General features: G+C 32.9%; 1 protein-coding gene and 2 long non-coding RNA genes across 5 annotated transcripts in view; 1 reads left to right on the top strand and 2 right to left on the bottom strand.

Annotated features, from left to right (window-relative positions):
* LOC127879518 (adhesion G-protein coupled receptor D1-like) overlaps positions 1-4,297 on the bottom strand; it is an 18,688-nt gene extending 14,391 nt beyond the window's left edge. The window contains exons 1-6 of one of the 2 annotated variants that reach the window (XM_052426407.1): positions 3,913-4,297; positions 2,862-3,085; positions 1,722-1,857; positions 1,278-1,376; positions 880-1,080; positions 64-231 (exon numbers count right to left, since the gene is read on the bottom strand). In XM_052426407.1, coding sequence (XP_052282367.1) covers positions 64-231; positions 880-1,080; positions 1,278-1,376; positions 1,722-1,857; positions 2,862-3,085; positions 3,913-3,961 — 877 coding nt within the window. In that variant the 5' untranslated portion in view covers positions 3,962-4,297. The remainder of the gene's footprint in view (positions 1-63; positions 232-879; positions 1,081-1,277; positions 1,377-1,721; positions 1,858-2,861; positions 3,086-3,912) is intronic. The other variant, XM_052426408.1, reaches the window with a different exon arrangement.
* A 2,225-nt stretch (positions 4,298-6,522) lies between these two features.
* LOC127877716 (uncharacterized) lies at positions 6,523-9,628 on the top strand. Of its 2 annotated transcripts, none has more exons than XR_008048590.1 (3): positions 6,523-6,726; positions 9,194-9,291; positions 9,459-9,628. It is a non-coding gene; the product is annotated as an uncharacterized LOC127877716 (long non-coding RNA). The 2 variants fall into 2 exon arrangements; XR_008048589.1 differs by having other exon boundaries at positions 9,194-9,297.
* On the bottom strand, positions 7,434-12,845 carry LOC127877717 (uncharacterized). The gene is made up of 2 exons (XR_008048591.1): positions 12,508-12,845; positions 7,434-9,315 (listed from the first exon to the last, which is right to left on the bottom strand). It is a non-coding gene; the product is annotated as an uncharacterized LOC127877717 (long non-coding RNA).
* Positions 12,846-14,646: the final 1,801 nt, after the last annotated feature.

The following is a 14,646-nucleotide window of genomic DNA, read 5'->3' as shown; positions in this document are numbered from 1 at the left end:
GTGGTGTAGCAGAAAAAGCAGCAGTAGTAGAAGTGAAAGTAGTAGTAGTAGTTTTATACCAACCTTTCGCAATTTCAAGTATATCAGCAGATGATACTTTATTTTCGAAAAGCCTTTTTGTTTTAGTCTTTATATCGGTGAATGATTGGCTAACACAGTTACTCATATCAGGATGTCCCCAGTACGGTGGTGTAGACGCCGAACTGTATTCACATTTTCTTGTTGCAATTCCTGTTTAGCAATGTAATGTAATTTTGATTGTATTCCTTGAAACAGCTTTAGTTAACCGTTAATCGTTTATACATGCATTATGATCAAAACAAACGCCGTTACTCGAAAAAGCTTGCAATAAATGTGATCTTTAGTCTTAATCCCTATCTTATTCAAAGAAGTATTGTAATGTAATAATCCTTAAGAAAACTTTCATTTAAGTCATCAATCGATATGCATTCATTATAACAAAAGACCATATCACACATTTTCCCTCAGAAAATACCCCACAACATTTTGATAGTATCACAATAATTAGATCTCGTATCAATTTTATATAAAGTCGCAAATTTATACGTATATATACAAGTTAACTATTTGAAATGATTTGATTAAGAGTATCTTCCTTAAATTGTAGATCATCCCTTAATGTTCAAGAATTTGAAATCGATCAAATAGGCACCGTATAGAAACATCAAAGAAATATAAAATGAATTATTCTTCTGTTGTTTTTCTTCGACCATCTTAATTATAATACTACAATGACATCAACAGCTTATTTAAAATAAATACTAGAATTTAAATTATTGGTGCAATGATAAAAACAATCGTAATGATTTTTGAAAGAACAATAAGGGCCGAAACAGCTGCTGGATGATGAGCTTTTACCATCTGCCCTAGGACATGGGCGCATTGATGTCTCATTTGTGATGGTAGGTGGCCATGTAACCGCCATCCTTCCAAAGATTGTAGTGTCGACGCCACAGTGTTCTTCAACAGGTTCAGTGAAAAGTGTACTGGTTGGAGAATGAGCTGTAGTTGTCACAACAGTTGTCACAGTTGATGAAGTAGTTGGTATCGTTGCTGTAGCTATCAATATACAAACGCTGAATGATTAATAAATGCGCACAGGTAACAAAAATCCAACTGAAACTCTACCAAAACAAATGTTTAGGTACGTCAATCGTGCGCCTGCAATGAAATACCAAGAAACAGTACAAACGGAAACAACAAACACACATGAAATACAATTATTGAATTAGTGTTATAGAAAGAAGATACATTACATTTGCACTCAAAAACTTCTGCAAATGTCTTGGTCGCACCCACTGCCTTCATCTGGTGGCAATCACTCATTGGGCAATGCAGGCAAGGGTGATTAGGAACTAGAAAAATCCAAAATTGCACGACTGACATTTTAGTAACATTATGTTTCAACGTCAAATAATTCATGTTAAGCAGGACAATGGCACAATAATAATTTTTGTCGTACGTGTGAAGCATCAGGTTGACTATTAGAAAATGTATGGTTTTTAATATTTTTTTATTGTCAACAAAATCCTATTGCAACGCTTTGCGTCTAATAACGTCTAATAACGGACAGTGCTAATGAAGTCTTTCTCAGTTAAACAAACAAATGTGTTGAAAATTTGTACGCTTTTCCGTCATTAAAAAACAGAATGCGTCTACTTTATTTATTGCTGATAATACCAAACATTTAATTAACTTACACATGATATTCAGTTCAATATTTGACCCATTGATGTTCTCGAATGAAACTCGTAGGGTTTGGACTTTCAAAAGTGTACTATTGAACCACGTCGTGTTTCCAATCGTTTTACTGGATTTTGGACAAACGTAGTCCATCTAAACACAATTAGAATACAGAACGGTATGTAGTATACGTTATATAGCGTGAGATATGTAAATTCCATGAGGCTTAAACAATTGACACGAACACATCTAATACGAGACTGGATAACTGGCATTGCGTTATCATGGGGATGGTGCCCGTTCCCCTGATATTGCTTATTATTGATTACGACTCATTAATATATTCTGGTTTAAAACAAAACTATCAACATGTGTCTGTTGCAAACACACGTTATACCTTTGATTTCGTAATGTGTAAAGGCTTATAAAATCCTACAGTAACACATAATCTAAAGAGGCGTTTTAAGTCTCATAGTTTTTTGTATACTGTGCTAAAATAATAAAGGTTTGTTTTAAAGGTTTTAACTTAAAAAATAACATTTTGACTTGTTACTTACATCACTACCATAACCATTTACAAAAATTTTACGCAACGGTTCGTTAGTCACTATTAAATTTTAATATGTAAATAGTGTCATTGTTCTTCTTATAGATTTCAAATGAACAAGCAATACTTTTTTTTCAATTCACTTCCGTTGTGTGGTCTCATTCTGATTGCACATACAAAAACAAGTGCCATCTATGACACAAATATTATTTTTCCTGTTTTATATTAAGGAAGTAAATTAAAACTTAAATTAAGTTGTAAACAAACAGTTATATCATTCGGCTTTTTACAACAAACATTACGACTATTTCCTAGTAGTGAAGATTATTAGAAAATGACACGTTATGAGGCTAAATCGTATTTACCAATAACGAGATGTAGTTGACATTTGGTTTCATTTCATTTACGTAGGGAAGTTACAGCGCTGGTATCCTAGTACGCATACGACTATTGAGCATTATACAGGTATACGCCATGTTTGAGTTTCTTCGATTGTATAATACTAGCTGACAGAACAATTGACAACCTTGATTATGTTTCTGCAGTTTCAGTATTACAATTTAATCTTAATTTTATACCATGTATAGTATAAATTGACTATTACCCTTACCATTACGCGGCTACTGCTATTTTCACATACGTTGATGTTATAGTTTGGATAATATATCGATATTGGTTCTGTTGAAAAATTATATGCCCAGGAACGAAAGTCTAACGTTATCACATAATTTGTACAGTTCAGAAACATGTTATCTGATGGTTTTAGTGAAACATTTGCTGTCAAGGTAGCGTGGCCATAATCCATCAAGCAAGTCTCCGAGCTGTGACTGGTAGCTGTAATAAAAGGAAATATGCAATTCGTTAATTAAGAGCGAAATACTTCCAGCAAGCAGGTGTAGATAATGTAGATAAACATATTACATATATAAACATATATCTTTGACAATTTGAAATGTATTGTTTTCAAGTGTTATTTATTAATACATATATGTAAATGATAATCTAAAACAATGAACCTGACATGAATATGCTTCTTCTTTGAAAGTTTTTAAGTGTAAGGACCGTTATTTATTTTTAATTTAAAATGTTATTTTAGTTCAAAGGGTTCAAAAACACGAGCGTACACAGAACAGTAATGGCTGAAATGAGAAATGCATTAGCGTTTTGCCTATTCTTTCTAAAAAAATAAGTATTAGCACAGCTCTCTTCGAACATCCGTGCATGATAATAGCGACTTTGTCAGTATTCAAAGTTTTTAGCTGATTATTCGGTCACTGGAAAGTGATAATGTACTCTGTAGTCAGTACTATTTTTTAAATCTATGAAGTAAAAGGCTTCGTATTTTTATAAATATTAATATATGATGGCAAACATTATAAACTTTCATATCAAATGGAAAGTATTATAAACCGCGTCATGCAATAATGGGTCTTATAAGAAATTGGGTTTCGCTGCTCCACTCCGCTATAAAAAAATACGCCCGGTGTCGTGCTCGCGGCATAATCAAAGTATGTTGATGCTTAGGCATTGCTGGAGTTAAATGCTTGGATATTCCCTTAGGACCATTTTTGCGCGACGCGGCTCATCTTCAGCGTCATAGTAAATGTTGTTTTATACAAAATAAACTTTTTGGGGGAGCATAAACGAATCATTATCCTTACCTTCAAATGACACCACAAGCAATATGGTAAGCCACACGTGTTCAAGCATCTTGACGTATATGAGTGAAATATCGATCTACGGACATACATAACACGTATTGATTTCAGTTATCTTTCTAAGGCAAAACATTTTAACATGTTACTCGTATATTACGTAAGCAAATCATAATACTTTAACATGATTACATTTAAATGAACATGACTTTATTTATAACAACAGAAACTCGTATACTACGTACAATAGCCGCATTATCCGTAAACGATGCGCGCAAAAAACTCTCGTTCATTAGCTTAACGTTCAAAATCCTATTTCCATTCTTAAAATTGTCCTTATAAACCATCCCTTTATTACATTATCCAATTAAATAAGGTCATAATGGACAGTCCGAAGTTATTAGAATAAAGCAATAACATTTATAATAGTAATAACATTAAAAGTTTGCAAAAAGAGGATATTTGTACTGATTTAAAAAATAATAATCTTAGCACACTGTAGTTTGATAGTTGTTAACTACAGTAGTCGAATGAAAAAAATATTATAAAAAGAATTCTAATAAAAAGGAGAATATTAATGTTCATTGCCAATAACTGTCTATTTTCTGACACAGTCAGTGACTTGTGGATGTTTCCTATACGCAAGTCGAAAACTGCGATTGATATATACGACCTTGATAAGAGTATATACCTAACAAATTGACAAATTTATAAATTCATTATTCCTTGATCTGAAATGCCTATAAAATACTGACATATAGTTAATGAGATTACATTGCGTTTTAATCCATTGGAAGAGAGCAAGCGACGGTTAAACCAACTGTGTGTTCGTCAATTTTCCTCAAGTAGCATCACTTTTTAAATATATTATACTTGTTTGTATTATTACTATTCTTAGTAGTAGTAGTACTTTTAGTCTTATTCTTATTCTTATTATTTTATTATTATTATTTATACGTATTAGTATTATACAAAAAACAACAGTACTTAGTTGATGTACAAATCCGTCAGTATAACGTACTGTGAATACGTTTATATTATTCGAATATAAGCAATGTAAACGTTGAATTTTCCAAATTGATTCGACAACGACACATTCAACACTTCCGACTCAAATGCATCAACACTACTGTACAAAATTAACTCACGATAAAATAAAAAAAAAGTTTTATCCAAAACACTGTTCAAATATATTCTGTTCTGTATGTGGGAACGAAAGACGATAGATGTCCCACGGGTATCCGTTGTGAATATGGAACGAAGTACACAAAGGGCGAAGGCAGCTTAATGTTATCATCAACAATCCTTCAGAAGTTGCTTCGTCGCTAAAACAATAAAAGGCCGTTGGTACATTACAGACAAGATACCCGGATCAGGTAGGCTGACAACACTTTCATCCCAAGTGATAAAGGTTAAACGCGCTGGTATAAAAGGTTTTTAAACCAAAATAGCAACGCTTCATTTGCACTGAAATGTCAACCTGATAGTACGGTATTTTCAGTACGTTTGTTATGTTTTTAAACTTTAGTTGGTTTTCTTTAAATATTTTGGTCATCGATCATTAAAACATTGCAATTTATCATATTCATTTCTCCCTTTCCAACAGCTTTAAAAAAGGAATGCTTATATATTAAGAAATGATTGGTCGGGATTATTTAACAGGCTCTCATATACAATTTATATATACGTTTACTTTTTTCGAAGATGCCATTCGGGACTTCACTTATTTACGACTAAAAGAGTATCCTTAAACAAATTTCTATGTTTAAAATGTTTATGATATTTTTCATTTGCGTTGTAATACGTAGATAACATAAATGTACATGTATTTCCCGATATCTAAGTGCTATTCACAACTGTGCACGAAATCAAATGCTGATAGTGAGTCGTTTGGCGAGTAAATCAAATATATCATTGGGGAGATTATGCCAGAAATATTTGTTACGATTAACTTGCATTTCACACTCTGTGAACGTTCCTACTATTAACACGTTTTTATTTATACACTTTCCTTGTAAGATGTTAGAAAACTATGTGTCCAATTAATTTCGTTTAACACTGCGTTCAGTACTACCGTTCATATAAGAATAATATTTGCAATTTAAAGGTGTTAAACTCCGTACCTAATTGTTTCAAAACAGTGACATCACTTAATAGAGAGGCTGAAATGTTCCTGCATAGAATAAAGTAGTGTTCTAGGGTATAACCAAATTGTTTTTTGGTTCTGCCATCCGGGTAAAAGACTAAATTGCAATTATTTGCGTGTACTCGTTATGTGCTACGCGGTCTTTAAAACCAACCGTTTATATTCAATGCCTGGTGTGCAAATTCGTAATATAATTTAGGTTAAAGATGATTTAAATAGCATAGCTTAGCACTTTAACAGTGCACCCTAATTAGAATACAACTTACATGTAGAATTCCAAAGATTGCTAGCCCTTTATATTTCTTCATTCGCGAAGTTTTATCACGACAACCCGTTGATTAATAAACCGTTAATTTACACCATATTATCTTCAAAGCTTACTACATCAAATGGTATGTTGAAGACGTCGGTTATCTAATTGAATAGTTTAAACTGATAATAGACGTAAAGCAATTACTCGGCGACATCATTTCAGTACGATAACGAGTTTTCAAGTTTTACGCAGTTTAGTCAGGAAAAGATTTGTTTCCATTGTGATTTTATGGTGTTTTTGTCGTTTGCAACAAGCCCTACACAAAAGTTGCATCTCAGCTATGGAAAACGTATATGAGTCTCGCTCCATGTCAAGATTTCGTAGTAAGGGACGTCAATTTCCACTTTCATGGTATTTTGAAGTAAGTATTTTTAGCGAAAATCCAGTTTAGGCTGACTGAGTCGTCACTGGTAAGCCTGTGCAGACTGCACATTCGAATCTCGAACGATACGCATATGCAGTACGTCAGGTTTCCCAGTTCTCTCATCACATTTCACTTGAGCTTTTTTCCTTAACAAACTGTATCTATACATATAATGTACGCATAATTAAAATAATTACGTGCAGAACTTTGTGTCACATCTCCGTAGTGAAAAGCTCCGAAGATACCTGTATGGGTTGCCGGCTTGCCTCGTTATACATTAAACATCACCACGTGCCAAACAATACATTAGCTTTAAGTAATGAAAACATTTACGTTGGCATTTGTTTCCTTTGTGACCATTGAGCAACTATTGAAGGATAATTTGACCCTCAATATATATACACTTCTCCTGTCTTTGAGCTTTGAGTAACGCATATAACATGGACGTAAATGAACACGTATTTACCGTCATGGTTTGTATGTTATCGTGTATTTGGTCAGTAATGTTACGTTATGCAAACAAAAAGTGATCGTCATCCCTCATATACCATAATATGATTGAATAATGTTACATGTAAAATCGAAATTTGTGTTTACATTAATTTGCACCTTGACGTTTACCATTTAAATAGTAATGCTTAATTCTTCCTTAATCTAGTCTAAGTCGTTTGGGGCGAAAAATAAAACAACACAATACCAAGTCATTATTTTTTAACAATGATTTAATTGATTGTGGAATGATAGTTAAAATTGTAAAATTGAAATGTGCAAACACAAAGGCAACTCATACGTATTTTTTCGCAGGATCGCCATTTCATTTACTTATATCTAAAGATAAAAACCCGCAAATTTTATTTCAAAACATAAACATTTAATTCAATAAAAATTGGTAAGATTTTAAATTGTACATGAATACAACTTAACACATATAATAGTAGCAATGAAAATAATATAAAATAAAATACAATCAAATAATTATAATAGTTAACTGTATTTTTTAACACAAATATATACTTCAAACTCTACCCTATGCACTGCTCTGCTTTCAGCATAATTGTGTGTTTATAAATAAATAATGATTTAATAATTTGAACATGGCAAATGATATTTAGCCTTTCGAAATACAAATACAAAAGCTCTAATTTTCACCCCTGGAAAAGGTAATATTTCGTCAACGATCATGTAGTGGATCAGGGTAGAAGTTTATCGTCTATTACAATTCAATTCATACAAAAAATTAATGTACGCAATGCAATGTCACTTCCCTTTCTTATCGTTCATTTAATAAGCAACTCAATAATTTAAAACAAAAACACAAATACAGAATAATATTTTTCAATAACAGAAAATCCATTTTCGAACCTGCGAAAAATAGTCACAACTTTTCATGCACAATTGTATGTACAACCAAACATCACATATTAGCAGCATCATGTAATAAATACAAACATTATCTGACATGTATATACATCTTAACAAAAATAACAGCAACATATCGTGACAAGCCTATGTGTGCCGCTATCTTACGTTAGTTATTAATAGAAATATAATAGCCAATTTACCACGTTCAGGACAGATGAACATGATCTTAAAAGCCTTTAGCGCACTGTTTATAACCGAAACCACATCATGTTATAAAACCATTTGTACCTGTTAGTTTTATCATAGTTTATTTGTGTGTGCGTTACATGTAGGGCCTATCGAAGTTCTTGTTAAAACTCGTGTTGGGCGTAAATGAATATCACCAGCTTTAAAACATCATTTGCAGTTTTGGCTGGAATCGAAATGAAATGGACTATATTGCACGAATAAGTATAAAGGAAAGGGAACACATCTAAAGAGGGAGAGAGACTGTGCGCTAGCCTTAGAATTAGAGTAGCCTTCTAGAAGGAAGATCAGATAACATCCATCCTTGATAATAAAGTTAGTGAGTGTACCGGCGCCATTTGCGTGTACTTAAAATCCGTTCCCACCCAGGTCAACAAGAACATGTGGCAGGCTAAAAAATCAATGCCAGATGCCAAGGATGTGTGTATTTATAGCCAATTGCCTAATTATAAATCTGTTTAAATATCTGCTGTTTGAAAACCGAAAGTCGCTAGTTATTAACAGAGTCATTATGAGCTAAGGCATGTTACATTTTACAGACATTACTTTTTGTGTTCCGTTCCTTCTAATATTCAAGAGAAAACATAATCGGATGAGATAAATTAGATTTTTTCTTGTCTTCAATCCCAAACTTGTTCCGTTTATTTTATGCCGAGTATCACGCTTCGCAGCTCATATTCATTTGAATCCTCCAAACGAGTCGAACTGATTTGCATTAAAGTTTGACACATAACACCCGAGGAAGCAGTCGAGGAAAATGTCCGCACATACGGTATGGCAACGTTTCAAGCTATTCCCCTTCAGGTCTTTGACATATTTGCATCGCAAATCGCACCTGTAAACGTCTTTATTGCAGCCGTGTTGGCAATCCTCAATAGACGGCGCGTATCTCTTGACGACTCGAGCCTCTGAATGCGACAGCATCAACAGAAGAGCGAACCCCAAGCACAACAGGTGAAGGTACAGCGCTTGTGATTGCTGAAATATTTGTCAATATCGGGTTTGAAAGATATTTGCAGCTTTCTGCATAAACCAAAACACAAATACATACGTAAACAATATATTCAAATAGGATATATGTATTATAATTTATAGAAAACAGTATACGTTGTATCGTATAGATCATAGAGTTGCAGATACAATGGTCGTCAATCTCCAGAGACGAGACCGGTTTGAGGCACCTAGTACACGTTTACTCGGCTATTCGTCGCTTGCGAAAAATGTCAACTTAAATGACGCTTGTTCTACATATACGTTATATTATTGAATAACAATAAATTTACATCATTTGCGAATGTTGGTAGTTAAAATTTAAGTGACAAAAAAAACAACATTTTAAATAAAAATTCACAACTTTATATTAAACATGAATATCAAAATATAAAATGTTCCTTTTTATATTGTAATTAAATGATAAAATCCAAATGTACTTGAACTTTTCTTTTCAGTTTTCATAGAGCACCTAGTGAAGTTGATATTATATGTCTAAAGTGTCACTTTTGAGACCGACATCTGTCAATTTCTATATCCTATTTTATACCGGGCTTAACGAAAATCATTGCCACGAAATTAAATGCTTGGTTCCCAGCCTTCTTTGAATTATGAAAGCAGATGCCGGATCAGTTCAATGGCCTATATCTGAGGCAGCATACGCTTAAACTATATCAACACTTTGAATCATATATCCCTAATAATTGAGTGTCTGACGGTCGAACTCCGTGAGAATTGGTTTTTTGACATATATTTAGAAAGAACACCTGGTAGAATCTCCTTCACCAGTTCCATTTCCCAGTAACGCATGACTTTTATAACAGATTTACTAACAGCTGTTCTGTGATCTAATGTAATTGCTATTAAATCCATTAGTAAAACACATGGGTCGATCATAAAAGGACGACAGTAATTAAATCTCGCCCATTAACAACATTACATTAAGTTATTTAGTAGAATACAGGAGCAATATTTTAAAGTTAAACAGCGTCGTTTATTTGTAATCTACTGTTGCTTTATAGAAAGCGTCAGCACAAATACAGCACAAATACATCGCTGATTGCTTCTGGTCTAATTGCGTAGGAGTGTAACGAGCAAATGCGATTTTGTTATCCGCAATATATTTTTTATAATTATTATACAATATACGTACATTAAATATATTACAAATATGAGTAATGGATTTTAATTTACCAAAATACATTAATATTTTCGATTCTAACTTAGGCTGCATTCCTAACATGCGCCTTGTTAAATACTGATGCAACCAATAAAGCGCTAGTCTAAATTCAAGGTTTTTTTTTTATAACTGCCATGAACTTTTTTCTCGTTCGGAACGATCTTAGACTCTCGACAACTCACTGGCTCCACAATCCACTTTACGAAATATCGTTAATGTAAACTAACCGTGGAAGCAAAAATTAAGAAGTAAAGTACATGCAATGTTTGTAAACAAACCCTCTGCGTCGGATACTAGTCACACAACGGTAAAGGCGTAAGATATAAATTATAATGAAGTAGCGCAATAAGGTCAATGATATCCCCAAACAGTCATCAAGTTCACTCCGGTCCAATGTTATTCACGTTATTGTATATACTTGCCATGAAATCTTCTAAATGAATGCTATTTGGTTTATAGAGATATGAAGGGAATTTACATTTATATTTGATTGTAAGATATAATACAGCGTACAGAAAAACTTGAATAACTTAAATAGGCCGTCATCAATACGATTTTGGCACAGGCAGTTATACAAAGCATACGAATGCTTCAATAATTCAATTACGTGAATGGATTAAATATTACGCACGAAAATACCAACGGTTCAAATGTAAATAAGTTTTACGCCACTGCTTTTGAAGTTTTAAGAATAATTACATACGAAGAAAAACGCCCGAAAAAAATGCATTACCCGAATGGATTTATAAAAAAAATGTAACATAACGGATAATTGGCGGGCGTTTTTCCTGCTGCGTTTAATTAGACACAAGAAATCTAGGTAAAAACCAATTGAGACTTCTACACCGAAAATGACACATTGATGCACATACTACAATGAATGCACAAGAAAATGCGCGCACAGAAAATCTTAGTTAATATTCATTCAGTGCGTAATGTAAGATTTGTACATATTGAATGAACACTAACCAAAAAGTTGGCTACATAAAATGCATTTGTGGAATCAAATTACATAAAACTACTAATATATCTTTTTAGTTTTTCTTCAAAATAGCAATTACTGCGTGTGGCTTAACGTCAAACATAAAAGGTCGCATTCTTTCGCGGATTTACAGACTGCTGTTTCAGTGCCAGTTTAAAATGCGACGTTAAGATTAATATTATAGTATTTCAATTTTAATCATTTTAACAGATAAACAGAAATGTAAACTGTCCGTACCCCTTTATAATAACCATAATATATTTCATCTCATCTTACCCCATGAGTTCAAAAAGCAAAAGAAAACCATTTATATACACCATTTTTTTTAAATCTCTTGCTATAACTAATATTTAGTGCTTTTGCAAAAACATATGTTCAGATTACACTTATATGAAAAAGTAATCTAGTCGCTTTCATTAAAATTTTCATAACTAGTTAAATAGCAATGTGGTTGTAAATTGTGCTAGGATGAAAAAATGCGCTCGAGAAAGACGTGTATATGCTCCTTTACATAAATCGCGCCATTTGGTGATTTAAATCTATCTGCTTACATATCTTCACAGTGTCGCTATTTTATATTATTACACATTCATTTACATCTTATGACAATTAGTCATTTGTTTTATATATCAATTTGTTTTTCTGAAAGGACGGTGAAGTGTTTTTTTTCATTTTTAAATTAATTCATGTTTAGTAAATAAAATGTGATTTCACAAGCATTGAGTAAATTGATAAATTATGTATCTAGTAAAATAATAAAATCCGGAGCTTAAATTGTTATCCATTCTTTCTAAAAAATTAGCATGAACTGTACATTGGCGATATGATTAAGAAAGAAAAAATATTGATAACTACGTATATTTAAACACCATTGTAAATTTTAATGTAAAAAGTCAGTTATGATAAACATGTTCATAACATTGTAAAATAAGTCATATAGTTATCTGTTGATTGATGAAATAAAACAAAAATTGCTTATTTAAGACGATTTAATTTTTTTTATGCTTCTCAAACATACCGTTTTCATTTTGTAAGGTCCAAATAATATCAACGTGCAAGTATGTTCCAGTATCGAAGCTTGCTATCCGCTGCCCTTACGTAGATCCCTTTGATTTTGAAAGACGATATCGTTTTCTTGTTACGCTAATATAACTCGAAGTCCATAGGGAACGCTAAGAGTTTATAATAACTTTCAAAGTGCAAGTCCGAGTTTGTAGCAGCTATCGTTCTCCTCAGCTTCTAATGCTTGTTATAGGAAACCAAGCCAATAAACAGGGGCTTTATACTCGGCAGCTTCGTTGTTGGTTATGACGCAAACTATTTGCTATTTTCGATCGTTCATTCACGAGTCTAGTCGCATTCGATATGAATGAGTTCTGAAATGGGCAATAACGTAAGCGACCCGCTTTCTACAAAATAATGTAACCCGTTAGAGGAAAGATTTAAGGACAAAATTCAGACAAATGTTTAATAAATGTACGGTAATAAATTATCTTATGCGTTTGCATTTGGCTAAATATAGGTTGCTATAATATTCATTATGCAATACAAAGTAATCATTGTATCATATTATACCACTCGTTATCTTAATGTACATGTTGCATTGATGTATTTCTATCTACATTGTTTGGACTGTGACCATTTAATTTAGAAAATCAAATAATTAAGTACGTACTTCGTTTAAGATAATGTGTAATTTCAAGTATTCCTTTCGCCTTAACTGACGGATTTAAGAATCAGAAACGATTACCTCAAGTGTAATAATACGAAAAAAAAAATCGCCAAGGTTTTCAATTTTTCAAGTTTATGTATTATTATGCTGGCGACCAGGAAAAGGTACAGAAGCGTTCTCTATGGATTGATGCTACATGTATTAAATCGTTAACAACGAATTGAGTTACCGATTGTTTACAAAACAAAAGCCGCAGCCCAAATTAATATTATTTGGTCGACATTTAAATGCAATGCAATCGTTACTATTTTCTTGAAATGCCATTTAGCGTTGTTCAGCCATTGTAATTTATCCATTCGTCATCACATGCATGCGAAAGATGCGATATATGATAATAATTATTATCTGGACAATAGCGTAGGCTAGAACTGTGCGATTTATTATCTGGACAATAGCGTAGGCTAGAACTGTGCGATTTATTATCTGGACAATAGCGTAGGCTAGAACTGTGCGATTTATTATCTGGACAATAGCGTAGGCTATAACTGTGCGATTTATTATCTGGACAATAGCGTAGGCTAGAACTGTGCGATTTATTATCTGGACAATAGCGTAGGCTAGAACTGTGCGATTTATTATCTGGACAATAGCGTAGGCTAGAACTGTGCGATTGGCGATCTGCATGCAACATAATTAGCTTTTGTAAATACCGCGCTAGTTAATATGTGTTGACGCCGCAGCCGGATACTGGCTGAGGATACGATAAGTAATTGCGTTTTGACATGCATGTTAATAGAATTGCCATGCGTGCATCACGACGACGTTGTTCGATGTTTCTCTAGTTACAGACAAACATTTCTCTAGTTACAGACAAACATTTATTCAGATGCTGCTTTTGTTCAGTGGATCAAAATAATCCAAACGGATCGTCAAATATGACGGCTTTTACATTATATTTTGGTATTATTATTCCCGTGTATATATGTAGGTACACAATTGTCATGCATCGCACTTTATAATGCAAGCAAAGAACGCCTAGCATTAAATTACAATTTAAATGAATTTGTTCACAAATTTGTGTACCTTTACCAGATTAATCAAACACATAAACAAGCAAAAAAAGAAACAAACAATTATTGAGAATAGTTTAAAATTATTATCGTGGCCATACAAAACAAACAGTGCATGCCCTGGGACTCGAACTCTTCTTGTTGAAAACACTAACACGCTACACTATTACCAATACTGTGTACTGTAGTGCGTTGTTTTAATCGCTTTGATTTTAATATTCGTTTTTTTTTGCCGTATTGCTGATATATAATTTTGCAATTGATTTATTATTTTGTCTTTTCAGATTAGTGATGAGATGATCAATAAACACATGGGTACTTATACCATTTTGTCTTAGTGCGAAGTGTTGTTTTGCTACATACATTCTTTTTTTGAATCTCTGTTACATGTTTTGTTGAAAAATATCATTTTCCA

The sequence above is a fragment of the Dreissena polymorpha genome, chromosome 4 (genome assembly GCF_020536995.1).
Source record: "Dreissena polymorpha isolate Duluth1 chromosome 4, UMN_Dpol_1.0, whole genome shotgun sequence".
In the NCBI taxonomy this organism is placed as follows: Eukaryota; Metazoa; Mollusca; class Bivalvia; order Myida; family Dreissenidae; genus Dreissena; species Dreissena polymorpha.
The sequence above is the reverse complement of the archived record's forward strand: the minus strand, read 5'-3'. Positions and strand labels throughout refer to the sequence as shown.